General features: G+C 45.2%; 10 protein-coding genes across 10 annotated transcripts; 6 read left to right on the top strand and 4 right to left on the bottom strand.

The window, feature by feature from the left end:
- Positions 1-411: 411 nt before the first annotated feature.
- Positions 412-1,998, top strand: BDR25DRAFT_328646 (NAD(P)-binding protein; the record flags this gene model as incomplete). Its single annotated transcript, XM_033692401.1, has 4 exons — positions 412-1,036; positions 1,103-1,187; positions 1,650-1,705; positions 1,805-1,998. The coding sequence occupies 4 exons, from the start codon at positions 412-414 to the stop codon at positions 1,996-1,998; spliced, it is 960 nt and encodes a 319-aa protein (XP_033542482.1).
- A 634-nt stretch (positions 1,999-2,632) lies between these two features.
- BDR25DRAFT_318481 (uncharacterized protein) lies at positions 2,633-4,326 on the top strand (the record flags this gene model as incomplete). Its single annotated transcript, XM_033691746.1, has 2 exons — positions 2,633-3,190; positions 3,244-4,326. 2 exons carry the CDS (start codon positions 2,633-2,635, stop codon positions 4,324-4,326), a joined length of 1,641 nt encoding a protein of 546 aa, XP_033542481.1.
- Positions 4,327-5,717: 1,391 nt separating this feature from the next.
- On the top strand, positions 5,718-6,603 carry BDR25DRAFT_318480 (CBD9-like protein; the record flags this gene model as incomplete). The annotated part of the gene is made up of 3 exons (XM_033691745.1): positions 5,718-6,022; positions 6,202-6,376; positions 6,448-6,603. 3 exons carry the CDS (start codon positions 5,718-5,720, stop codon positions 6,601-6,603), a joined length of 636 nt encoding a protein of 211 aa, XP_033542480.1.
- Positions 6,604-8,263: 1,660 nt separating this feature from the next.
- BDR25DRAFT_328644 (uncharacterized protein) lies at positions 8,264-9,365 on the top strand (the record flags this gene model as incomplete). Its single annotated transcript, XM_033692400.1, has 5 exons — positions 8,264-8,439; positions 8,499-8,566; positions 8,620-8,815; positions 8,871-9,265; positions 9,316-9,365. 5 exons carry the CDS (start codon positions 8,264-8,266, stop codon positions 9,363-9,365), a joined length of 885 nt encoding a protein of 294 aa, XP_033542479.1.
- A 245-nt stretch (positions 9,366-9,610) lies between these two features.
- On the bottom strand, positions 9,611-11,824 carry BDR25DRAFT_306712 (uncharacterized protein). The gene is made up of 5 exons (XM_033690689.1): positions 11,436-11,824; positions 11,352-11,388; positions 10,936-11,298; positions 10,049-10,886; positions 9,611-9,996 (listed from the first exon to the last, which is right to left on the bottom strand). Exons 1-5 carry the CDS (start codon positions 11,792-11,794, stop codon positions 9,725-9,727), a joined length of 1,869 nt encoding a protein of 622 aa, XP_033542478.1. The 5' UTR covers positions 11,795-11,824; the 3' UTR covers positions 9,611-9,724.
- Positions 11,825-12,207: 383 nt separating this feature from the next.
- BDR25DRAFT_270343 (uncharacterized protein) lies at positions 12,208-12,919 on the top strand. Its single transcript, XM_033687204.1, has 2 exons — positions 12,208-12,250; positions 12,301-12,919. Exons 1-2 carry the CDS (start codon positions 12,243-12,245, stop codon positions 12,812-12,814), a joined length of 522 nt encoding a protein of 173 aa, XP_033542477.1. The 5' UTR covers positions 12,208-12,242; the 3' UTR covers positions 12,815-12,919.
- Positions 12,920-14,438: 1,519 nt separating this feature from the next.
- On the top strand, positions 14,439-14,765 carry BDR25DRAFT_239443 (uncharacterized protein; the record flags this gene model as incomplete). The annotated part of the gene is made up of 1 exon (XM_033685680.1): positions 14,439-14,765. A coding segment is annotated over one exon (327 nt), but the record flags the coding sequence as incomplete, so codon positions are not given.
- Positions 14,766-15,610: 845 nt separating this feature from the next.
- On the bottom strand, positions 15,611-17,413 carry BDR25DRAFT_239365 (MFS general substrate transporter; the record flags this gene model as incomplete). The annotated part of the gene is made up of 6 exons (XM_033685674.1): positions 15,611-16,193; positions 16,264-16,697; positions 16,743-16,783; positions 16,838-17,072; positions 17,122-17,241; positions 17,291-17,413. 6 exons carry the CDS (start codon positions 17,411-17,413, stop codon positions 15,611-15,613), a joined length of 1,536 nt encoding a protein of 511 aa, XP_033542475.1.
- Positions 17,414-22,136: 4,723 nt separating this feature from the next.
- Positions 22,137-24,412, bottom strand: BDR25DRAFT_360566 (uncharacterized protein; the record flags this gene model as incomplete). Its single annotated transcript, XM_033696272.1, has 20 exons — positions 22,137-22,202; positions 22,229-22,260; positions 22,320-22,390; positions 22,455-22,568; positions 22,595-22,673; positions 22,722-22,745; positions 22,822-22,849; positions 22,879-23,022; positions 23,087-23,155; positions 23,184-23,265; positions 23,323-23,447; positions 23,475-23,604; positions 23,642-23,688; positions 23,789-23,812; positions 23,844-23,894; positions 23,970-24,026; positions 24,064-24,151; positions 24,190-24,230; positions 24,256-24,328; positions 24,375-24,412. 20 exons carry the CDS (start codon positions 24,410-24,412, stop codon positions 22,137-22,139), a joined length of 1,383 nt encoding a protein of 460 aa, XP_033542474.1.
- A 227-nt stretch (positions 24,413-24,639) lies between these two features.
- BDR25DRAFT_85624 (uncharacterized protein) lies at positions 24,640-25,844 on the bottom strand. Its single transcript, XM_033699155.1, has one exon. It carries the CDS (start codon positions 25,668-25,670, stop codon positions 24,846-24,848), a length of 825 nt encoding a protein of 274 aa, XP_033542473.1. The 5' UTR covers positions 25,671-25,844; the 3' UTR covers positions 24,640-24,845.
- Positions 25,845-26,383: the final 539 nt, after the last annotated feature.

The raw sequence follows: 26,383 nt of genomic DNA, 5'->3' as shown, positions 1-26,383 counted from the left end.
GAGAGCGTGGGTTTCCGCGATCTCAGAAGCACAGCGCGAAACCATTGGCTCGAGTTTCTCTAATGTGTTGATACTGTCAAAGGTTACGGATTAGACAAGAAAGAAAAATATATGTGTAGTCATGTCATCTCGGAACTGCATAGAGACTTGAACACCGCAAGGATGAAATGCTGAGGGCAGCTATTGATGGATATCCTCTGTCGGCAATACTCGCGTAGTAAACCGGGGGTTATTCAGAGACAGGACGGTTGTTGGTAGTGAATGTTTCAAGCCACAAGCGGAGAATTGGGGCTGAGGATCGTCCCGAAGCCTGCAAATCTACCCCAGATTTGGTCCAAGCGCAACGGCGACGGCTTCCCCGCCACTGCTGCTGCCCTAATTCCTGTAATAGTGTTAGCCATGGTGTCTAACATGTCTATCTCAAGACTCTCTATCCTCCCACGCTCCTCCAGCAGATGTGCCTCGTCTACTCGGCCCGGCCGACTGTCCGGCAAGACCGCTCTCGTCACAGGCTCTTCCTCGGGCCTTGGACGAGCAATCGTAAAGGCATACGCCTACGAAGGCGCAAATGTCTGCTGCGTTGACCTGTACCCACATCTCCGCAACGCTACTAATCCCGATACCGGCAAAGCCGATCACCTGTACAACCGCATTGTAACTGGTACCCCAACTCACGAACTCTTAACGCACACGCATGGTGGGAAGCACGTCTTCATTAAAGCGGACCTTACGAGGGCTGAGGAGGTGGAAGGCGCAGTGCTCTCTTGCGTGAAGGAGTTCGGTAGGCTGGATATCATTGTCAACAATGCTGGGATTTCCATCGAGAGCACCCATCTGCGCCCAATGCGTATTCACGAGACCGATGAGGCGGATTATGACAAGACAATGGCAATTAATACGAAGGCTATGTTCTTGGGGTGCAAATACGCGATTCGGGAGATGTTAAAGCAAGAGCTTTTGCCGGACTGCATCGGCGATAGGGGATGGATCATAAACACTGCTAGCATTCAAGGCTTTGTGGGCTACTTCGGAACGCGTATGTGACCCGCTGTCGCCCACGGCTCAACACCCGAGCGAGTCTAGGCAATGACTGTGCACACAGCTTCCTATGCGGCTTCCAAGGGTGCAGCTGTTATGTTAACGCGCCAGGTCGCGCTAGACCAGGGCTTCCAACGAGGCGTAGTACTGTACGATTGGGCGATTTTGAGGCCTGTACGGGTGAGATTTTGTGTACGTTCGTACGACAGGGGGGAGGAGAGGTAGGTGTACGTATCGTAACTGTTACGGCTCACGTGATCTGTACGAGTAGTATGATTTGATTAAAGTACGCCGTACTCTAGTTGAAACAGCTAAGACTATGGGTCTCTAGAGACGCAAGATTAAGGTCTAATTAACTATAAAATAACTAGTTCTCCCTAGTAACAAGAGCAGATAGGACTAGATGAGGCCTGTAAGGCGGCAAGAGGCGTGGATAGATAACTCTGGAATAGAAAATGGTCTGTAATAGGCATTTTTGAGACATCCGTACTACGTACCGTACCTAGGGCATCATTAATCGTACGGTACGGCTCACGAACTCGGTACGTTCGTACTGAACACGTGACCGTTACGGTTCACTTTGTACGGACCGTAGTACGGCCCGTTGGAAGCCCTGCGCTAGACTATGGAAAAGAAAGAATACATTGCAACGCTCTCTGCCCTGGCTGTAAGTCCTAGTCGTCAATTTCTACTACTCCATTGGACACGTGGCCCTAGTCCTGTCTTAGCTGCGTTACTGCTCGCTACCTAACTACATGTCTCATAGTTCTCAAAACTGCAATGACACAAAACATCCAAAATGAGCCGGAGACGCTGCGGAAGATTAACGACGCCCATGTGCTTGGGGGAATGGGCGACCCGGACGATGTCGCTCGTGTTGCTGTGTTCCTGGCGAGCGACGATGCTCGCTGGGTTACCGGTGTGCCACTTCCCATTGATGGCGGATTCCTCTGCCAGTAGTCGATACGCCTAGCACTTACTACTCAGACCCCCGCATCAGGCTTCACGTCGTTCTTTGTTTTACGGAACTATGAAGCTTCGAAAGTTTCCTTGGGAAATTGTTTTGCCCTCTCGTCGTTCACTGGGCCTATCAAGCAGTAGTCACTTTTCTACATCAAGCACATCTTAGGTGCCATTTCAGCATCTTCCACTGCTACTACAAGTAGTTTGTGTTTCCTCAAATGCCCTGGGATTTTCTAGCGGCATGCTCCACGCTGCCTTCCTGCCTCGTCAAATCACTCACGGTGCAGCTTGTCTGGGAGACATGGTGCGCGATTGGCTCGGGACACTCGTTCTGCGATGATTGGTGGTAGCAAACGTGAGCCAAACTTGTAGCACGGGAACACTTACGCGTAGTGTTTGCCCATGTCCAACCCGCCAAATTGTCCCCAGATACTTTCGCGCTTGGTTTCCACAGAATGCTTGACATCGCTTGCTCTGTCAAGACTCCTTTCTATTCTGGCTCAAATATAAAGGAGCTTCCTCCGGTTCGAGTTGGAACTTCTCCTCTCAACGGTCACTTCCTATCGAGCGAATATAGTAGGGCTAGCGGAAGGAGATCTCTCCTCCTTTGCGCTATAGTCACTACTGACACATGGCTTCTGATGATGGTAAGGCCTCAGTGGCCTTCGCCCCTTCGACTTCTAGCTCCACTCCACTCGCTGAAGAACTTCGCTATTTCATCGTCCGGTCCGACAGATCCATGGTACCGCTAGTGCCGGCCGATCAACTTCCTTTTCAGCTTGAAGGAGTTCAATGCACGCTGAGTCATTGGCAAGTTGCGGTGGAGAAGTGGAAGTTCATACGGGAAACCATGGCATATCCCTCCCAGCTTGCGGTCCAAACATCCGAACAACCCCTTTCACCTAGACCCTTGGCCTCTGGTACGAAGACCTCAACCCCTCAGGTCAGCATCCAAGCAATATGTCAATCACCTCGCTCCCCTATATTTGTACCCTCTAATGCCAAAGCTAGAGGCGAGGGTTATGCTATGAAACTAGGAAGAATGCCTAACCGTAACTCTAACTTCCAACCTCCTCCGAGACCCAGGTCTCTCAAATGGTCTCAGGCAGAGTCTCCAGATCATCGTCATGCTACATGTTCTTCGACTAAACTTGGATTGGCTACTTCTGGTTTGGAAAAACGCCCGGTGGTAAGTCAATGCATCCCAAAGTGAAAGAATGCACTTCCAATATAAATCTACAGTTACCCACTGACGGCATTGTCGGCACTTTTCAGACAGAAGTACAGCGCTTTGACTACAGGCAACAACTTCTTCCTCCATCAGGCATCAAACAAGACCCGCCAAAGAAGGTATACTGCACCTATTGGCTTAGGCGTGGCGAGTGTGGGTATACAGCGAAAGGCTGTCGATACAAGCATGAGATGCCTTCTTTGAATGTTTTGCGCTCAATTGGTATTAGCTCTGTACCCAAGTGGTGGAAGGAGAAGGCTGCAATTCGAACCGGTGGTACATGGCACCAGCACCATATGAACGAGAATGAAAAGAGCCGCGAGTTATCAACCTACTCAGAGGATCACAATACCTGGAGTCAAATTCCCAAGCGAGAAACTCACGATGCGCGGCATGTAACTCTCTGGAACGAGACCGCTGACCTTCAGCACAATACCGCTATAAACGACAGTGAGAATAAGGCTACATGCGCTACTGAACCAAAAACAGCAGGCTGCACTCAAGGAGACCTAATCGTTCTCGACCAGCCTGCATTTTCTCCAAAACCACAGCTTCAGCAAGCCGTTCCGAGCGTCGACTTTCACTCCGTCTCTCGCCAGAGTTATGCATTCTCTTGTGGTTCTCCTTCTCTTTCACCCCCACCATATCCTGTACCGCGATCTTCTGTCCATCCACCTATTTCCCCTCAAAAGCCCCCCAACATTCTCCGAAACTCGGGTTCCTCGCCCTCAGTAGATTATCAACGGCGACACGAGCACAGGGGAGCCCAACAGACTAATCTTGCACCGCAGCCTCCATCCACGAAGAAGCTCGGTCAGCCAATGTCAAGACATGCCACTACTGATGGTGAACACGCCGAAGCCTCCCCCAACACTACTTACTCCCAACGCCACGAATTAGAGAGATCTCCCTCTAGTCTGCGAAAGCAAACCACCAACCTTAAGCACGTGGATCATCATCACGAAAAGTGCAGCCGCTGCCAGAAAACCTCTCACCGCGTAGATGGGTTCGCTTCAAGGAGGCCATCGAAGGATCACGTCTCGCTTACCTCTGCGCCAGCCGCGTCTACTGAACCATTTGTCGGCTTGATCTGAGAAAAGTCTCAGTCAAGGGTGTCTCCTCCCCGTAGTGTTCCTCTTCCTTTGGCTTTTGCAAGCCTAATATATTAGCTAGTGGAATTGGAATCAACTAATGGCGTTGTAAGCTTTAGTGTAATTGGTGACGTACTGGGACACTGTTTTGCTTAACCGAGAAGAGCGGCCGGAACTTTTTAGATCCTCCTTTTACTCATTTCAATCCATTACTTTGGTATTGTATACATAGTCATAGTTGGACACAACTGATTCCCCACAATTTCCCTTTACCATGGATTTTCCCTTTATCATTCTCCCATATCCAGGTATTTAATAGTCTCCATCGATATCAATAACAGCCTCACTTCGCCTTAACATGCTTTCCTTCCTCTCAATTCTCCCAACACTAGCACCACCTTCACTCACAATCTCTTCCATAGATCCGCTAAACAACAACCGCACAGGTCGCGGATCGCGGTCCGGACCTTCACGCGCCAAGCGTCCGTTGCATACTCGCATCACTTTAAGCTTCACGCATCAGGCTCGGCGCGATATAGCTTAATCGGCCGGCAAGGGTGAGTCGAATAATCGAAAGCGGTTTGATTGGCTGATGAATAGTGGTTTATGAGATGAATCGGCTAAAGGCCGTTGCTGTAGATTTGTTTGAAACACCCCCCACAGGAGCTTCCGGCGAGCGAAGCTCGCATAACGCCCACACAATGAAGTACCACCTCGAGAGGAAGGAATCCTCGAAGCGAGTGTGCGTGCGCTTGTGCGTCGTCCCTGTATCAATTGCCGATCCATTATTATATCGTTCTACGTCTCACGGGTCCACCTTCCATCGTCGCTCTACTCTCCCCATCTCATCCCCAATCCAATCTCCAACACGCCGCAATCTCTTACCCCACAATGAAACCCCCATGCACCGTGCAAGGCTCCGGGCCAGTTGCTGATATGAACCCGCTGACACCCCACCAATCCGAAGCTATGCATTTCAGATCTTTTATCTGGGCAGATTGACGATATGTGCACGCCGCATATGAAGCCTCATATCCATCTATCTGCACATGCTGTTGCAACTGCCTTGGATACCTGGGTTTATAATTTGGAATTTGGGAGTTGGAGGGAAGGAAGTGTAAGCGGAGAGGGCGAGAGCTTTGGTGGCTCAGCGAATGAGCGGAAGGGGAATGATGATTTTGCCTGGGGTTTGGGAGAGGTATAAAGCGAGGGGAGATTGGGGGAGGAGGTGGATACCAGGGAGAAGAGAATCTCTGAAACGTGACGATCTTATTTGTGTCTGTTTCTCTCTGTGCGTGTGTGACTGTCTTATTCCCTCTCCAATCGTCAGCTCTCTCTGTTTTGTCCCTCAAAATCCCACCTCTCTCCCACCACCAGCCTCCCCAGCAGTCAAGATGAAGTTCTCCGCCTTCCTCCCTGCCCTCCTCGCGCCTGCCGCACTGGCCCAAAGCGTAGTGCCCTCACCCTACACAGATGCGAAGTCTGGCATCACATTCAACTACTTCATGGACGCCAAAACCGGCTACTTCTTCGGCCTCGCGCTGCCGGCCGATGGATCAAGCACCGACCTTATTGCTACGATCGGAGGCAAGGGCACGGGATGGTCGGGCGTCAGTCTGGGAGGAGCTATGTTGAGTAAGCTGTTGATTGTTGCGTGGCCGAATGGCCAGAATATTGTTAGTTCGTTCAGGAAGACAGCGTATGTTTCCCCAATATTTCTTCTGGTAATTTTAGGAGCTGGGTGGCGGGTAAGGGGAACGCTCGAAAGGTTGAAGATGAGACCGGATGACATGGCTATGGAACAAGCATCCATATGAGACACTCACCGTATATGAAAAAAATATAAGTCAACTGCTAACAGGCTTGCCCGTGTGACAGACAATACGGCTCCCCAGCGGTCGCGACAGGCACCTTCACCCAGGCCGTCATTCCCAATGGAACTTATACCAACTCGACGCACTGGACGTACACGTTCCTTTGCGGAAAATGCATCCAGACTGATAAGACGACTTTCGCGGTTGCCGACAACAACCCTACGCTTGGATGGGCAATAGTATGACTACCCTTCTATTTCCCCACTCTGGTATGGGGTTTATAGGCAAGTGCTGATGCCACTCAAAATAGAACGCCGCTGCCCCGAGCGCGAAAACAAGCCCTAGTGCGACGATTAATAAGCATACGAACGAAGGTGCTTATCAGATGGATTTGTCGAAGGCGAAGAGTAGCAAGTTTGACACTTGGAAGGCGTATGCTAGTGCGCCGAAGGTCTTTATGGCATAACAGCAGAATGAGAAGTAATAAAAAGCCCAGTAAGGAGTGGGGGGCTTATGGCGAGAACAGCTGGAGAGTATGTATATAAGATGGCTGATTGGGAATGTGAATACAAAGGTTGTTGAACATCGAACTTGTGAATAACAAGATTAGATAGGAGATTTGAATCTGAGATTTATTTACGTTGTATAAGGCCGGTTCCGTGCCTCAGCTGTTTGCATAGGTGCTTGTGCGAGTACCATAAAGGGGATCCCTCTTTTCTAGTTGGGTGCTGGTACGGCATGTGTGCGGATCCGGATTGCCACGTGGTATCTCCCTTGAAAGGATTCTGACGCCTCGCATTCGGGTCGTAGAAGTCAGATCTCGGGCGGCATCACTCGTGAGCAACACGGTATCATTGCAGCGGTCAGACTTGAAGTCGCAAGATGGTATGACAGATCGTATTATTATTTCATCTCCAATAAACCAAATGAGATGAGTTTCCGGGTATGATAGCATCTTTCGATTTCTGGGTTTCAATTCATGGCCGTCCGAGGTGGGAAGAAATACATCGAACTTTTGAGGCTCCTGGACGTTATTACACGTGGATGCAGTTTGGCTTGTGATGCATAGGACGTCCGAAGAAAACACACAAACGTATTGAAATACTTAAGCCTGATCCCAAGTACCAAGTACTAGCATCGGGCGCGACTGCCTGGCTAGAGGGTTCCAAGTCAGCAGCCGCATCCTGTCTCCACCGGACAAAATTGCGTACCTGCAATAGGACTTTAATAGGTTACCGCAAGAGTCTAGACAATCCTTTCCATCTGAGCAAAATTCCACTTCATTCGGTTCCAAACATGGTTGTCTTGCACTTAGCCTGAAACTCCCAAAACGGAAATCCACTTTAAATTGGTGCGGTCCGGAAAATCACCAAGGATGCCACACCCCGGCTGTCCACAACCCCAAGCGCTCGAAAACACGGAGCAGCTACTGTAGGATAGATCAAAGCTGTATGGCGGGATTCGTGGGATTGGTGCACATTATACCAGGCGCTTCAGCTGGAAGTGAAAAAGCTTAGCAGCGGCTTGCACACCGGAGGGTCTGGGCTCCGGGCGGATGCTTTACCTGTTACACTGTAGGGCATAGTATTGAGAAGCGGACTTTTCGCTTTGAGAAGGGTCTAGCACCGGTGGGAGATTCGCGGTTTAGTGTTTTTCGTTCGTCTTTTTACCATTTAGGTTCCACCAGTGGTGTAATACGGCCGCAGTGAGTGAGGATATAGAGATTATACTGCATAGCGTGTCGAGCGGCGCAGGAGTACCATGTGGAGTGATGGCACATATTGTCCGTCCCGGGCAGGGCACAATAATCCTTCTGTTATATTTGGCTGGCAGGACCCTGCTGCCATTCCATTAGGCCGACGATCGTTCCTGTTCCACCGCGCGAAAAATTCTGAATCGGCCTTGTGGAATCTAGTTCTGCGTTGCGATTGTGGGGTCCCCCGGATTTCCAAGTCGCTGTAAAACACATCCTGCGTATCTTTCCTCCTATCTCTATCTCTTGACTGCGAGTCTCACTCCCTTCCCAGTCCCCTGATCCACCGGATTGCACCGTCCTATAGGACCGTCTGGAGAATATGGGACCCCGCTGTTATCGGTCGCCCCTGTTGGGTTTCTTACCCCTCACCATGCTCTTGATGACGGTTGATGCTGCTGTGAAGCCTTACATCACCACCTCGGCGGATTACTCCACGGAATGCAAAGCATGCCCGCACTCGCTTTGTACGAATAAGCTTGCATATGGAGGAGGGGATGCTTTCAATACCACCTGTTGGACAAGAGGGACCAAGATCATGGGTGATAAGTAAGTTAACTTGGAAATATCAGTTGAGGTTGGCAGGAGGCTGACGCACATATCTATAGCCTCTGGTTGAGGAGTGAAGCCGGATGCTATGTGACGCAATGGGATGTTCAGGAATATGAGGGAGATTGTAAGCCATTCGGTTTGTCGCTCGTGAAGGAAGAATCTGATGAGACTGTATAGACACCAAGGACTTGAAATATTGTGGTGCGCACTCAGAGGTAGAACATATAACAACGGAAGACGCAACACTCCAGTACAAGACCGAATGCCGAATATGTCCGGAAATCGATTGCGATGTTGCCGCATACTTGCCGGAAGAAACGGACGTTACCTTGACATGCTGGACGAAGGAAGGCCAGATGGTGATTGACGACCCGTGAGATGATTTCCAAAGCGTTACTTGAGATATTATCTGCTGACAGTTGGATTAGATACTGGATGAAGACGACAAACAATTGCTATGTTGCGGAGATTGGTCTTTACTCCAAGCCGGATATTACTTATCTTGACAACTGCGGCCCGATTCCTTTCCTCGAGATCGAGAGACACTTTAACGAGAATGGAACGTCACAAATAGATAAACGACATCCGTTGCCCGCACCAATAGGCCAGAGCGCGAATTATCTCATCAACGTTACTGTCGGCGAGGATAATGCGAAGTGTCGAAGCTGCCCGAAGGAGTCCTGCAAAGTTGAGAAACGGTATCCCTTCAATAAAGAGATCTGGTTGCAATGCTTGGTTGAGAACAACGGTACCTGGTGGAGTGAGACGACTGATTTCTGTTACATAAAGAACTCGGATATTTGGCAGAGTCCAGAAGGTGACTGTGAGTTTCGGGTGTTTAATTCTGCGAGACGGGCTGCTGACAGATTGTAGATTACCGAAACCCGCTTTGCGCGTATTTCGATGATCCAGGGTCAAAGTAAATAAAGGAAGAGGGAATACCTGCATGAAAAGATGGAATATTAATCCGATAGGACAGCTTGCCGAAGACATGAAACTAATAGATCATGCAACCCGACAAAGGCAGCTTGTACTCTCAGCTACTAAAACGTGTAAAATTACAATTTACTGAGTTCTGTTAGCTGTCACTAGAAACAGGTGGAGAGTGGCGTAAATGACTGACATCGATTTCCGACAGAAGACTAAGTTGTGAGAACCGTCGCTATATGAACTGAAGACGCAAATGATGATCTTGAAGAAGAAAGCGCAGAAATTTTATCAATGCGCTCGAAGTGAATACGAAAATGGAAATTAAAAATAGAGTTTAGCAATGTGGAGGTTTTTAGAACACTCCTGTCTGTCGTCGTTGTATCGTATCTAAAACTTCGAAATTCCTAAATCCGGATTGGCGCTTCTCAATAAGGCGAAGAGTTGGGGGGGGTGCTTTAGTGCGACGGTGCCGGTTCTCTCTCCAAGAAACAAACCAATCGACGATTGCGCCACCATAAAATGCGAGGAATATAGCGAAACCAACAGTACCAACTGTAAGGGCCCCAGATATAATCCAGAACAAACGCTGTGTTGCTTCCATGTTCCGGATATCGGAGAAATTCACTGCCAGGTGTCACCCAAAATGGTAGCAAGGAAGGACAGATAGAACACTTACTGCCAAAGAAGCTGGATACAAATGACAATGGGAGGAAAATGATAGTGACAATGGTAAAGACCAATATCGCCTTCCCGTGATCCTCCAGGCGGATATTTACCAATTGGATTGTGCGATTAATCAACGAGTTGCTGTTCTCTCGGAGGTCACAAAGGTCGACGTATTCCCTCTGAAGGTTCTCTAGGAGTTGGGCTGTTGGGTCCGACAGACGCGAAAATGAGAGTTGTCTGTAAGTTGCCCGATCTGCATGCGGGATGGATCCGGTTGGACGGTGCTGGAAGGTGCGTGTAGAGCTGTGAGATTGTCCACGATTCCTCCCGTGTTTTAAAGTATCTTGGAGATTCGTCACCAGCTCAATTTGCTGGTCCATGATCTGAATAATGATATTGAGCTCTTCTTGAACTTGCAACAGATCCATGACAAGTTTTGTGCTAGGGCTTCTGTGAAGCCTGTACTGCAGGTGACCCAGATAGCTTGCATATCGGTCCGAGAGACAAAGTGTGATATCAGTCCAGAAGCTTCGGTGCAGCATTCCCAAGGCACCACTTAGCGCAGTAATAATATGAGTCGCTGACGTATAATCCTGCTCCGTAGAAGAATTGAGAAAAGCGTTACGAAGTCCACGAAACGAGATTTCCATGATCCGAGCAGACAGTTGTAGGGGGGGCCAACGAGATTTCCAAGACTGATTGCTCGAGAAGGTGACAACATGGCGAGAGTCAACAACGAGAATCCAAAGCTCGTCAACGTTCAAGCCTGTTGGGTAGTGACCGTACCAACGTCGGACTTTCAGATCCAACGACCGGTCAGTCAGCCAGGGCCTATGTTTGGTGAACACCTGTGCTATGTTAACGACATCTCGAGTTTGATGTCAAGGCAGGACTTGCTTGCAAAGGCTCACGATCTGTGGTATCTTCCAAGCGATAGAAATGCTGCAAGATGGACCTCAGAAGATGCGACGACGTCTTACTAGATTGGTAACCTTCGCGAGGATCTACTTGGAATCGTAATGGAGGCGTCTGGCCCTCAACCGTCCAATCCATAAACGGTACGCTGAGTAGCATAGGTCCTTCTTCTCCATCATCTTGTGAGCCACCATGTTCTTTTTTGAGAAGCTCTTGAAAAAAGGGCGCGAAATATCTACCATGCTTCGAGAATCGTTCATTTTGATAGACGCAATGATCCAGCTGATGGAGGGCTGCCACAATGTCGGAAGGATTCTTACTCCAGTCTGAAAGCGCCAGTAGACACTACAGAAGAATTAGTTAATTTTCTCCGAAGAGTCTGTATGGATCTTCCTCACCCCTGATAGATAGTCAGAGTACTTGCTCGAGATGTGTCTAACAATTTGTCAGCCCAAGAACGCGATTCAAAATCCAAAACCTACATCCATCTGCTTTTTCGATACTCGGGAGGATCGTAAATAGACTCCTGGACCCCTCTACTGCGAAGGCAGTTCATCCAGCCATATTCAGTAGCTAGCGATCGCAGGTGACTTTGCTCATTCTTGTTCTTCGTAGCTTCTTCTAAAGGGAGACTGTTGATTAGTTTGTCTCGCCCTTCTAACTCAGGAAGTAGTGTGGACGAGTAAATTTCCTTCATCTCCAGCATAGGCCCAACATCGGTCCTCAATCCTTCCAGGCGTATGTCGTGGACCTGGATCTGGGCAGGAGACAGACGACGAGTGCGCCAGTAGGAATCAGCCTGCCAGTCCACCTGCACAGGGGAGCCCTTTGCATGATCCATAGCAATCCGGGTAAGAATACATGTCGCGAAAGAAGATGGTGAGAGTGTGGAGAAGCGAATGGCAGCCACGATATTTGGGGTTACGAAGGCTGAGACGGCGGCGCTGGTGTGGCTGGAATGGCTAACCGCTTTGGTATAACTTGCTCGGCCACATGAGGCGAGTTTCTCACCACAATCCTTTGTTCTGCACGATCTTTTCTTCTCAATATGTGTCCTGTTCCCGAAACTGATGCTTCCGGACTGTTAGACACACACCACAATTCTTACCTTTACATTGGCCCCAATTCGATCATTCTGTGCGACCTTAGGTTGGACTCGGCTCTCCGCAGCCACCATGAATGATGACATTAGCCCTAATCCTCCCTAATTGATTTCTGAAGTCCCCTGGCGACTTCACATCTTACGTATCTACTTAGTTGGCTTCCTAGACACCGGCTTTTCTGGCACCATGGCCAAGTTCGATAACTCCGCCCCATAAACCTCTTTCTCAAGCTAACATCATCTAGTCATCCTAAGCATCCCGCGACTGTCCATTTCCCCATCACCTTTATCACCCTGACCGGAGCTCTTGATGTGTTGTACTTGGCCTCAACCCATCCTACCACTGCAGGTCTTGTCGCCTCAGCCTCCAAGACGCTGGATGTGCAACTCTCTCCCTCCATGATCCCGCAGCTTTCCTACTATACAACTCTGCTCACCCTCATTACCGCGGTGCCCGCAGTTCTGAGTGGAGCGATCGAACTGATGCCGTTAATCAAGCGCAATGGTTTCGGTTCTCGCAAGGCGCAAATAGGGGTCCTGCACGCTATGTTAAACGACGTCGGCGTGTTCGGTTCTGCATACAACTGGTGGACTCGCAGGACGGTAGTGGGATTCGAGCCGAGCGGAACAAATGTCCTCATCAGCTCTGTGCTCGCTCTTCCCACTTGTCTTTTCGCGGCGTATCTCGGTGGTGCGTTGGTCTACACATATGGCATGGGCGTGGGCCGGGGCAGGAACAAGGTGAAGAAGGCACAATAAACTATTGGGAGGAGCGCATGGTACCCGCTGGAAAGGCTCTGTGGGGCTCGCACCTGGATTTAGGGTGCGTCAAACCACCACGAGACTTCTACCTTCAAAAATTTCCCCATCTTTAACAATATCAAAATTCAACGATGTTTGTAATAACTTCGGTTTCGCTGAGCCTATATCGTTGCGTTTGTGTACCAGTAATAGGGATTTCGGAGGTGAGGTCTTAGCTCTCTCCCCGTGATGACCCATCATAATTAGGATATCTGTAACCCCCTGCGAACAGCAATTGCGCGTAGAAAAGGCCGCCATGATACCGTTGACGTCGTTTTGCACATAGGAATACCTGGCCATTACTTTTCAGAAGTCTAGTGACGCGCAGACTTCATTATTCAATACAAGAGATGCGTTTCAGGTTCTTTTCTTAAATATTCGAGCTTAGGTACAACAATAACGCGCAGATTTTCCACTTTAGCACAGGTCTACTAACTTATAAATTTCTTTCAACCACCCTCTATGATCTTCATGAGTAGTTTTACGGTTTTGAGGCAGCGGAGCCGCACAAAAAGATTCCCTTCTCTGATTAGTACACAGCGAGCTATCTCCAATCGTAGAAAATCCTCGAACTCACAAACAGACCGAAGTTAGGGCAAAGTAACAATGGGGGAATATCTGCACCCACGCTAAAGATCCTCTAATGATACGATCAGTAAGGTGCATTGACGCCGTTTGAAAATAGGGTGAGAGGGGTTTTGTTACAGAAGAGATGCCACCACCTGGCATGATCTTGTCATTCCGAACCACTCTCTACCGTAAATAACGTCATTTTGGTAGCGAATAGCCTGTGAGAGCAGAGGCCGTGGATTTCCTGCTTGTTTAGGTGCCTGCGGAAGCTGCCTGCGCCTTTCCTGCTCGAACTTACTGCTTACCTTCTACACCCTCCGGACATCGTGACGTTCTTCAGGTTCGTGTTTGCAACTACCCCCGCTTTCCTACGTAGCAACCAGGTAACTGTATCCTCGGCTATATTTAAAATGTCATTAATCAATGCTAATCCCTTCTTCCCCCTGGATTCAGTGTGGCAAATTCTAATATCACAAGAGCTAACTTTGCATTTAGTGCCAAGCCTTTCGCCCCTTTCACTGTAGTCAGTACGGAGACTGAGGGTTTCAGTTCAGCCGAGTTCTCCGCGTGAGGGACGGTCACATAGCTGCAGGTGATATTTTTCAGAAAATCTTCTTAGAAGTCAAATTCCCCAATACAGTGAGTTTAGCAGCGAGAATTCCGACTGGCTCAATCCGTGCTCTACATCAAATACACTGGAAATGAGACTGTAGCTGCGTCTTAGATTGGAGCAGGAACTTCTAAAGCATAGCCCTTACTAACACCGTGGTCAGAAGTTCCAAGTTAGATCTCAGAGCTTATTTCGCGAACAATGCCGGCCACATATACGAAGTCTACCGCCTGTACTCCGACCCCAACGACACCTTCATCGAATCTCTTGTTGCTATGGGTCCTCTCCGCGGGCGCAGTCGGACAGAAAATCGCCATTGCGGTTCCCTTCGTGCCAAAACTGAGGAAGACTATTAACTAGAGTTCTCTAGAGTGAGGTACCGGAGTCGGCGCCGGTGGCCTAGCTCAAGTCGAGGGCATGTACGGAAACAACCTTTCGCACGACCTTGTTCCGCTGAAGCATAGCATGCCCTTTAGCCCTATACTCGACACCCCAGGGCTTTTGGCATGGGATCCCATCAGGTGGGTGGCAGCAGCGAGGGCCACGCGCGACGCCTCCATAAACTTCACGACAACCTATCTAAAATCCATCACAACACTGAACCAACCGACCTCTCCCGACACGGTAGCGGACGCCCTCATCTCCCTCAGCAAAGGAGCAGCATTCCTTTCTATAAATGCCACACCCTTCAACCTCGCCTCCACCTTAGTCACCGAGAACCACCCTTAGAACTCCACCTAGTCATTCCCTTCCCGATTCTCACTTCCCAGCAATAAATCCTCCTAACCCGTGACCGCTTCTAGGCTTGATATACCGCCAAATAGAATTGGGGGTGCCTAGTCACTGACCTCATACACTTCCTCCAATGTGGTTGGAACGGAAATTCATCCACAGGCGTCGAAGAAGACGTTTCTAACAAAGAGGTCTTTATGAGCTAGCTAATCAGGACCATGCTCGTGCCGGACGGGCAAAATGTTTGAACAGTTTGCTGATGTATGTCGGCAGTTCGGGCGCTACGGTGTATCGGAACACGGATTTTGAGCTGCTGGTGCCGCCGTTTAACTTTAGGGATAGAGAGTAATTCGGGCTTTTCTTAGGCTCCGGATGTTATTTTGCCTAAGAGGTCTTTCCCTATACTCTTATTCTTTTCTTTATATATATTGCTTAAAATGTCGGCGGATTTCAGCGCGATAGAGCCCGGATAGGCAGCTAACAGGAATTCGTGTCAGTGGGCGTTGTTCAACTCTACGGTCACACACATCAAGTGGAATTTCCTATGACTGCCAACTTCATTACCGCAAAAGGGTGAGATGGAATGCGTTTTAGTCTGACAAGAGACTTATATCAAGCAAGTATCATTAAGAAAGCGCAAGCCGACAACACTAGGATTATGGATAGTGAAATACTGTTCTAATAAGATCTGGATGTAGTGAGTTATGGATAGGTGATGGATATGGGGTCGGGGCTTCTACTTTCTAGTGGCCCATCTATTTACGGAAAGGGTATAGAAGATTTAGTTATTCCCTCAGCTTTCAGACCCCAATGAATACCGGCTGGGGATGCGGACCGAGGACCTAATGCTTTCCCCCAATCTTCCCCGCGCCTCTGAAAAAAACCAGCACCACCACCAAGGCCGCCACACCGATGCTCAAGTTAAACCAAGACGCACTTCTCAATCCAGCTTTTAATGCCTCATCCATAGGCCTCAATCCTTGACCAGTGCTACCAATAGCCTCAACACTTAGTCCCTTCTCCCTCGCAATCACGGCCGTCTGCACTGCCGTCGCAATCGCAAGCCCAATCGCCCTTCCAACTTGCCCCACTGCATTAATCAACGCTCCACCCAACGCCTGATCCTCCGGTGGCAAGCTCTTTGCCGTGAAGAGCGTAAGAGCAGGATACAAGGTGTCGGCGCCACAGACACTAAGAACCATAGCTGGAAAGCCGTAAGCCCAGTACGTAGTCGATGCGGGGATGGGGATTGCGAAGAGCAGGGAAGAAATGGACACGGAGGCTGTGCCAAAGGTAAGAAGGAAGTCGCCCCGTACTCGCGAGAGGAGCTGCGCGGTTATGAAGGCCACGATGACGCCGCTTACACCAGTTGGAATGAAGCGGATCGTGGTTTGGATTACAGAGAGGGCGAGGTAGTCTTGGAACCTGAGCTTTGTTACTTTTCCTGAGGTGTTGGGTATGTGGAAGGGGATATGGAGGAAAGAGGGGAAGTCACCAATAGGTAGCGAATATAAGAAAGTTATTAAACGAAGCAAAGAAAAGTAGCATGATAATATTTGCAGCTGAGAACCTCACATTCTTGAAGATGGAGATCTTCATCAACGGTCGTCTCTCCGTTTTGTTCTCCAAATACCACTCCCATACCACAAAAACCGCGATTATGAACATCGAGACCGCGATAAGAATAGGTATCCATGATATACTCCATCCGACTACGTTGCCTTCAGAAAGAGCGAAGAGAAGGATGAGTAGGCCGACAGTGATCAGGGTGCCGCCGACCCAGTCTACGGATTTACGGATGCTGATGGGCTCTTGTTGGAGGGATGGAAGAGGAATTACAAAGTAGCCTGCAATGGTGACGATGAAGGCTAGGATGGCGAATATCCAGAAGACCCATTTCCAGTCAAGATATTCACCGAGGACACCGCCCTATATCGTGTTAGTGCGGATCAGCAAAACACTAGAGAGCCATACGAAGATGTTGCCAAAGATGCCTCCTAGAGGTGCTCCAGCTCCTATACATCATTAGTATGTATGTTGAAGAAGAGAGCGGAAAGAGAAGATCTCACCATAGCACGAGAAAGCATAATTCTTCGCTTTCCCGGGAGGGAACGTAACTCCGAGAATTCCGATAGCGGTCGGTACCATCGCAGCCGCACCTAACCCCTGGAGACCTCGGAAGACATCGAAACCGATTTCATTCGAAACGAAGGGTACAACAAGAGATGTTACGGTGACCCAGATAGACCCCCATATGAAAATTAATCGCTTGCCGTAGACATCTGCTAATCTTCCCCAAAGTAGCTTTACTAAAGTTAGTCTAGAATGGCAAGCTGACGGAAGGTGGGCGTACGAGGAAGCACCCAAAGGTAAGTGAATACGCAGAAACAATCCATTGCTGCCGAGAATCTGGGATATCTAGTGCTCTTCCGATCGTTGGTAGGATAATGACGGTTGCTTGAACACCAAGCGTCTGCATACTATTAGCGAATACCGTCAGCATCCTGAATCTGAAGTTTTACATTCAAGAACGCAGCCCCGGCAACTGTCGAAACGAGGGCGATACATCTCCCCCTTGAAAACGGCAATTCACTTCCTCTCTCCTCGTTGCCCTTATCACCATCACTATCTCCATTCGCCACCATTCCATTCTCCTCATCTTTCACATTCCACGGCTGTTGCGCCTGCACGAGGTCCGCCTCCTGTCCTAGTATATCTTCCTTTTCTTTCACATCGTCGTTTTCTAAGCTTATTCTCTTTTCCATAATCGGCGGCTAGCAACATATAGTGGTGGAAGGATTCTGTAGCAAGAGCTCCATCCAGACAATTATTTCAACTTTTAAACGTTAGCGATAGCGGTAGCGGCAACTCGGTCTCGGCATCAAATAACTCGCTAATCCGTCTATGTGGGGTCGTGGGAGCGAGGAGCGAAGACGGAATAACCGGCAGGATTGGTGAGCAGGCACGGGGCTTTTCCGCTCCAGTTGGGCCGTCCTTAAGCGTAACAAGGCTGGGAAACTCGAAAGAGAACAGAAAGAGAATTTAAGTTGGGAAATAGGGTAAAGAAATTTGCAAAGATGATAAGCAGCTGGGGTTAGTATCGAGGATAAGGGATCACAAATGGCATGGTGTCTGAACAGGAGTTGCGCTGTCCCAACAGTGAATTGACCAATCATGTTGCGTGATTCGATATAGGGAGCTTCCTCAAGTCTTGACTCTTCATGAAGTAGAAAGGAGATTCGAAGATAGTTAGCTACGGCGGACTGTTAGCTGGTGAAGGGAAAAAACTAATCGCCAATCACTTAGGAGCATTTTAGGTATAAAACACTATAGTATTTTACTAGGCAAAACATACTATAACGCATTTATACAATGTTTTTTAAAGATCTAAGGAGTAAAGGGTTGTTTTACGTAACTGTATTGCAACTGCCCTTTATAGCAACTGCCTTTACTACAGCGTTGTACAATAATTGTAGATACTTACCGCCACCACCACTCTTCCACATCCACTACTACTACAGCAGTAGCAGCAATAACAATAGCAATAATAGCAACAACAGCAGTAACAGCAACAGCAGCAGCAGCAGTAACAACAACAATAATAATAATAATGTAGGCATTAAGCCTACAGTATTCTAATTACTCTTGTTATATAAAGCTAACACTTAAAATAGAGCTTTTATTCTTTATAATGCTGCTGTTACTGCTGCTAACTAAGCTAGCGCTAATGTTAATTCTGTCCTACATGTAGGACAGTAGCAGCTAGCCCTACTAGCTTATAGTCCACAGGCCTGTGCATTGCTAGCCCTTCTAGGGCAGGATGTAGAGTTTATATATAGCAGTATATCCCCTTATTAAATAGCTTTACATAGGCCTTTATATATTAACGCTATTCTTATATAATCTTGCAGAAGGGTAGTAGACAACCTGTGCAGCGCATGCTATAGCGCTGTCTCAGGCCCACAACTGTTCCTAGAGTGCTGCTGCGCTAAGGGGCACTTTAGCAGAGCATGTAGTAATTATAAATAGCGTAACTATGCTAGTTACTGCTTTATAAAAGAAAAGAGTAATAATAAGCTAGCTAGTAAACCTCTATGTTTAGGCTATAACTTAAGAATTAATAGTGCTAGTAATAGTTTATAGTAGTAGCTTATTTTTATTAAAAATAAACTTACTAAAGCTTTAGCTAATAATGTAATAGTTTTAGCTTAAAGTATATATAATATTTTTTTTAAAAGCAGTAAAGCGCCCTAGCTATAAAGGTTGTCTATAGCACTTAGCTATATAGAGATGTCTGTAGCACTTAGTTAAGGCCTATACCTCTGCGCAGTAACTAGGATAAGTAGCTGTTAAACAGTAAAACTAAACTAAGCTAGTAAATAAAAAAAATAAATTAAATTATTATATAAAACATACTACTTTTTAATACTACAAAGCTAATAAGGCACTTAAGAATTAATATTAAATAGCTAAGATAGTGCCTACTTATAATTATATAAAAGCATTTTTTTATTTTTTTTATTTTTAATAAAGCTTAATTTTTACTTAACTTTTTTTTTTTTTACTAGCTTCTTCTCCTTCTTAACCTTAGTCTACTTAGTAAGGAGTTTATACAAAAAGATCTTATTCTAAGCTACTATAGTTGCCTTATATACTAGGTATAAAGTTATGCTTTAGTTACTCTTTTTAAAGTATCTACTTTTTAGTAAGTTCTTAATTATATAATAATCCTTAGCACTTTTTAAAAAATATGTAACATAATCTTTACTAACATCTATAATAAGATATAGTTTAAAATAGCCTTTAGTAATTAAAAAATTAAATTATATAAGCTTTTTAAAAAGGCTATTCTTAACAAACTTAGTATAGCTTATAAGAGGCGCGTTCTAAAGCTATATCTAGGTCTAATCTACTATGTATTAGATATTAGCTAATATATAAGAGGGTATTATACATAGCTATTTAATACTATTAATTTACTTACACTTATTAATTACCTTATATTATATAAAGTAGAGAATTACAAGAATAGAGAGCTTAGCTATTATATAGCCTTAAATAAAAAGTAAAGATGTACACTAGATTAACTACTAACATGCTAATTCTACTAGTGTACATAAAGCAGCTTATATAGAAGAGATAAACATTCCTTTTTTTACACTTTTAGGTGTATTCTCTAGATAGATTATCTCTTCTTTATCTTATATAATTTATGTAGGTATAAAAGGTTAAATTTAAACACTATAGTCTAAACAAAACTTATATTTAGTAGACTACTTACTATAAAACTATTTTATAGTAAGATAAAACTTATCTTAGGCACTTATAGTAATAATAGATTATATGTTATACAAGAAAAAAAACTAAAAAAAGAACTAAAAAAAAAACTATAAAAAATTTAAATATACTATAAAAAAAATAAAGGCTTAGTTACTACATCTACATAAATCTACTAAGCTAGATTAGAATTAATAGGCATTTTTTTACTAAAGTTAGTTTTAAAATTAACATTTTAAACTATGTTTTAATTACTCTAGTTAAATTAGATACTTTTATATTAAGCATATTATATAAAACTTTACTTACTAATTTTACGCTTTAATAAGTAACTTAAGCAGAGATAGTACAGGCTAAAGACTGTTTTAGATATAGTATTATACTTTTACTTAAAGCTAAAGATAAATATCTAGATATAGTGTTGTATAATTCTAAAAGTTAGAGTAAGCTGCAGCTACGCTGTTAAATCTAAGCAAATCTAGTACCCTATTGCACTACTAAAGTGTATTCTATAGGAGGTAGGCATCTATATTCTAACTATTAACCCTTTTCTTAATTATATAAAGCTAATTAGTATTAAATAAAAGAGCCTAGTTCTAGACATAGGCTCTAGAATAGTAATAAAGCATAAAAGGCTTTTTAACTACACTGTTTAGACAGTTCTTCTGCCTTTAAATTAAATATGTGTTTTATAGTTATACAAAGCTATATAGTTTCTTATAAAGTATAAAAATATATATAGTATAAATAGTAAGCTAATTAGCTAAGCTATCTTTTAAAAAAAAGCCTTAAGTTTAAAAGTAGTAAAAGTAATCCTACTTAAAGTAAGATAAAGTAATAAGTATTATATAAAATACTAACTTACTAATAAAAGAAAAAGCTTTTTAAAAGTTGCTACTACTAAGCTTTAATTTACTAATTTAATGTACTTATGCTGTAAAAGTAGCACTAATTAAATAAAAGCTTAGGCTTTATAAACCTTTAAAGCTAGTAATAAGCATCTACTAGTATAACTATCTTTGTTCTTTAATTAGATTATATAAAATGTAGTTACTGCTTTATTTCTTTAAGTGTTTTAAAAAACTAGCAAAAGCAGCTAATAGCAGTGTAGGCAGAGATTCTAACATAAATCTATACAATGTATTATAAGTACGTGTTAATACATGCATAGATCTCTATGCTGTACAGTTTTAGCTTACTATAGCTATTAATAGACTAGATAAAGTTTAGGCTAGGAACAATATACTTTTTATAGTGTTGCTGCAGGTCACGCTTACAGCGCTCTACTGCCTTATAGTTTATTATATAATAGATGCAAAATAACTAGTCCTGTGCAATAATATAGCTATGTTAATAAAAGTGTGTATAAAGATACTTTTACTTATACTTATTAATAACACTTTTTTTTAGCTTTTAACTAATAAGTTGTTGTATAAGCTTATCTGCTTACTAGCTTTATTTAACACTTTACACTTTTTTATATAATCTAAGCTTAAATTAAAGTTATATAAGTATATATTTTTTAATTTAGAAGCTTTTATTATGCAGTACATAAAGCATATCTAAATTTTTAAGCCTAACTTTAAAAAACAGCATCTAGATCTAATTCTTAACTCTATCTTTAACCTTAGTAAAAAGGTGTTGCTTTACATTTTATATTTAGAACTGCTGCTTAATTATATAAAAAGTAATATAGACTTAAAACTTTTTAAAAAGGTAAGTAGCTATCTACATATATGTAACACCTTTATAGAAAAGCCTAAGTAGATAGAGTTAGTATAGTTTAAGGTTAATCTTAGAACGTCCTCTTACATTGCCACTATATTAGTAAGCACTTGTACAATGTAACTATTTAGAAGACGCTTACTAGGCATTATAAAATTAACATGTATAAACGTGTATAAAATAATTATAAAGTTGTAAGTAGCTAAAGGCTATAATTATGTGCAGAGTAAAGAATTTTTAAATTAGCGATTAGTTTTTTCCCTTTACTAGCTAACAGTCTGCCGTAGTTAGCGAGTAACGGGCTTTATAGTCTTCTCTAGGGAGAGGTTGGGGTGAGGTTAAGATGATTATGTGACGTGGAATGTTTCATACCCCGAGCCAATCAGTGTTCGTCAGCCAATTTGGAGATCGTTTATATTTCCCGAAGCAGACCTAATTGTGGTTGATGGGTCGGAGACAGGATAGATAAACCAATCGTAGTCTCGAGAGGCTATATGGAAATGGTGAATGTATTACAGATCAAGTACTAATTCGACAACTTCAATGAACCTGGGGGAGCAACGACGCTAGAGGACATAGCCGGATACAGATTAGCGCTTGCATGCACATGTGTGTCGACTCTTAAAGTTCGGCATCAAAAATCACTCTTTGTCAGCCCCAGACCCTCCGACAAGCTACATTCACAGGAATTCCGAAGGTGTTATCAATAGTATATCGCTTATTCCCCTCCTCAATACCAAAAACATCGCGTCGTCTAATAAGGTTAAAATAGCATCTACCATATACTCTCGCTCGGAACTCGACAAGACTTTGATATCTATGACCGGTAAATTTCAAGACCAAACTTCGAAAGATCTACGCCTTTCTCGTTATCCTCTCCCTGGCTGCACCCTGTAAAACCAACTATCAAATCCTTCTCAGCGGCTCTCTCCAATAAAAGTAAGCACTAACCCGCGACTGGGAGAACCTCGAGGACTTATTCGAAATTATTCAATGGTGCTTCATCGTCTATCTTTTGCCTAGGCATTCCCTTGGAATAGTACAGCCACACCGTACCCACGGATATGCTTCCGTAATCTCTCACTTCGTCAGCTCTGTATGCTCAGACAGGAAAGTATATGTTTGTGAGGGGATCGACGATGATTTTATTGATTGCTATTCGGATTGATTGGGCGTTGAAATCATGGCTGCGGCGATGTGCTAGGTGGCATGGTAGAATCAGTGCAGAGAATGGGAGGAATTTGAGTAGACCCTCCACGGCGCTCATTCCCTCTTTAATAAAATAAGGTTAGTTACTCTATGGTAAATCTCCAGACGATAGGAATTATTAACCCTTTCGGGGGTATCAAAGTCATTTCTTCCACTCCCTTGCTAGATTCTATCCACTTATTCACATTCCCCACCAAGGAAAACTATAGTTAGCTCTTTTCCGCCTGGGATACCACTTTGAGATGGAAAATAAGTCAGAAAGTCGTGTTCGGCGGTCAACACTTGACTGAGTCTAATGTTAGTCGGTTTATCCACTAGCTAAATGTAGATGTGAAGAGCTCACAATTCGGGAGGCCAGGCACTTAATTGATCTGCCTGGCTCCAACAATTAATATATAAAGAGAATTGTAAGTAACCAAATGGGACAATGTAGAGCCATGGCTGGTCCACCAACTTGGACAGGCTCAACTTCGTATCGACGCTTCATCAAGCCACTCCTCCAGAACTAGAGCTGTCAAAGCAGCCATTAACCACTTCGTTTGTTATTTGCCTTACCGGAGCTATTCGAGGCACCGGAGCAGAGTCAGGGAAGGCGTTCGCACAAGCTGGTGCAAGCGGGTTAATCCTCACTGTCCGGGATATATCTCGTCTGTATTAAACACGCTAGGGATGCGAAAGGCTCGCTAAACGTAGCTTCAAGATCGCTACTCTTGGGGCTGATTGTAGGTCAGAGGAGTCAGCAAAGCTACTAGCTGAGTCGGTGCAGAATGACCATGGCCACTTAGACCTTGTTAGTAATGCTGGGGTACTAAGGTATTAGTTCCAGCGACGTACTGAGAAGTAATGTTAGCATGCTACTTGTACCGATTCGTCAGCCTTCGCACAACGTGTTGATGGAATTACGAACATCCCTCCCTCCATGGGAGGAAGCCCACGGTGCCAAGAAAAACTATAGGTACTTTGACTTAACGAAACCTAAAGCTTATAAACCCGGTAATATTCATTATATTCCTGTATATCCTGCGTAATATTGCTACTTGTAGACATCTGAAACATCTTTTAGAAATTATACTTGCATTGTTACCATTATGCTAGCTTGCAGAGAGTCTTCTTTGATAGTGTAACATATTTTCTTTAATTGAAGTAGCTGTTGAGCTTGGGCTGGGTGGAGTCTTCGCAAGCGCGGGCTAACTTCAGCTCCGCAGCTTACGATTCAACCTGGCCACCCCACCAGTCAACCAACGAAGCCCCCTAAGAACCCCCCCAGAAACGCCACCTCACAAGGGTATATCTGGAGAGGGCCGGCCACCCTCTCCTGCTGACGGTAGAAAAGCACAATCAGCAACAGACTGAACACACACCCGGTGGGTCTAATCAGGAGTGCATGCCACAAACTAATGAAGTACTTTAACAATCTCGTCTCTCTTGGCCATTCAACCTTAGACTAGATATAACTACATAGCTGTAGGTGCTAAACAAAAATCCATTATTCCTTTACTAAGGCAAGCCCTTAAATGCACACTCTGTGCTTAGAGCAGCGGCTGGTTAGCGTATTTATGGCTTTCCTAAACCGTCACATCAGCTTTGTGCAATGCTAAATACCGTTAAATTTGGGAGCGCTATCTTAACTAAGATCATAGTAGAACAACATAACAATACCGACACACACTGTATTGTTAGATAACTACAGACAACTAACTACATGCTGAATTCTACCAAGCTGAATTCTACCAAGCTGAACCCTACTTACAACGTGGGGCACCTCATCTAAATGCTTATCTCCTAGTTGTGTGTAGCTGAGTTAGTTGAGAGGGATATCTGAGATATGTCGTGAACGTTTAGGAGGTGTAGGTGTACTAATGCCGGCTACACCTCTGAGACAAATACCTCCCCAGGTTCTATGGTGCACTCATCATAGTCTCCTTCCAATTTAATCTCGTCCTCTAGCTCTACCTCAATGGAGTCGTCCGACTCACCAAGGAGCTTCCTCGGCAGGTCGTATCTTTCCCACCATGCCTTCTTTGAAAGTGTCATCTTATCAACTTTGTTTCTCGCAAACCAACTCCAACGGACCTTGCGATACTGCACTGCATATATCTGCTCGCCTGGCGCCATGAACTGTTTTTGTTCGTCTTCTATACGGCCGCAAAAGCCACTGAGCTCAGGGTCCCCGACGTTGAACGGTACAACTACGCCGGATGCTGTCAGCGCTGCCGATACTGGTATCGCTAAGTTCCCGCCGGCAGAGGTTTGCCCTCCTAGTTGTTCTATAATTCGAGCGTTTACCAACGTGTGATAAGCTACAACAACATATATCTCTTCTCCTTCATCAATGGTTCTGTCGATCCAATCGCGGGTATCTTGAGCTTTGATGGCATCTCGAAACCATTGTCCAGCGTTGGTTAAGTAGTATGTCTTGGCTTGATCGGCTGTAATCCTAATTGACGCTTTGAGACGCTTCGAGAATGAGGAGGACAGGAATGTAGTAAGCTGTGATGCTACATTTTGGTGTTTAGCTGAATGGTTTATGCTGTTGTACTGTGTTTGGAGTTTCTCAGTGAAGTTGGGGCTAGCGTTGCTCGTGGGATTGTGGAAATCCTGATGAGGATCGTCAAGGCTAATAACAAAACGTCCAAGGCTTACAGCCGACAAGGGGAGGAAAAATTGCGAAAGGAGAATGCTTCTCGGCATTATAAAATAGACATCCGCTGACTAAATAATAAAGGTGGAATGAAAGACTCAATACTGGATCGATGCATATATAGTCCCTTACTGCGTTGGGTGTACTGCTTTTTGCGAGCGGTGACGTGGCCACGGGGCTTTGTCAAGCCACCATTCATCAGCTACCTTGCGTAACAACCTACTAATCTGAACGTCCAAAGAGAAATTCAAAATGCGCCGCGCGACTAATAAATAAGGCAGTTCCGTTGCCACGCTCTTCTAGCTAAGGACATTTTAAAGGCAACCCTAATTAGCTTCTTAAGCTTCTCTAGTTTTTCGAGCCTGTCTCACATACCTTCACATACTATATCCAACAGCTATGGACGGCAAGGTTGACTTCGACACGCTTCTGCTTGAAAACTTCGAGGCTATCTTAAGGGTGGTAGCCAGCGAAGATAATAACCATGAAGCAGAACTATATATGCGCTATTCTGTCTTAAAGACTAAGGTCTTCCATCGCTGGGGGCGAATGCAGGATCTCGAAGAGGCCATTGATAAGGGGAGGTATGCTGTTGCAAAGTCGCAAGAAGAAGGAGAGTTCTACGCATCAAGGCTGAACAGCCTTGGAGTCATGCTTGGATATCGATACAAGCGGATAGGAGAGATGGAGGACCTCGAAGAGGCCATCCGAGTGGCGCGCCAGGCAGTCGAAGTCACGCCTGACGACCATCCACATCTCGCAG

Source organism: Lindgomyces ingoldianus (assembly GCF_010093535.1).
Source record: "Lindgomyces ingoldianus strain ATCC 200398 unplaced genomic scaffold BDR25scaffold_38, whole genome shotgun sequence".
In the NCBI taxonomy this organism is placed as follows: domain Eukaryota; kingdom Fungi; phylum Ascomycota; class Dothideomycetes; order Pleosporales; family Lindgomycetaceae; genus Lindgomyces; species Lindgomyces ingoldianus.
This window is presented reverse-complemented; position numbering and strand designations above follow the sequence as displayed.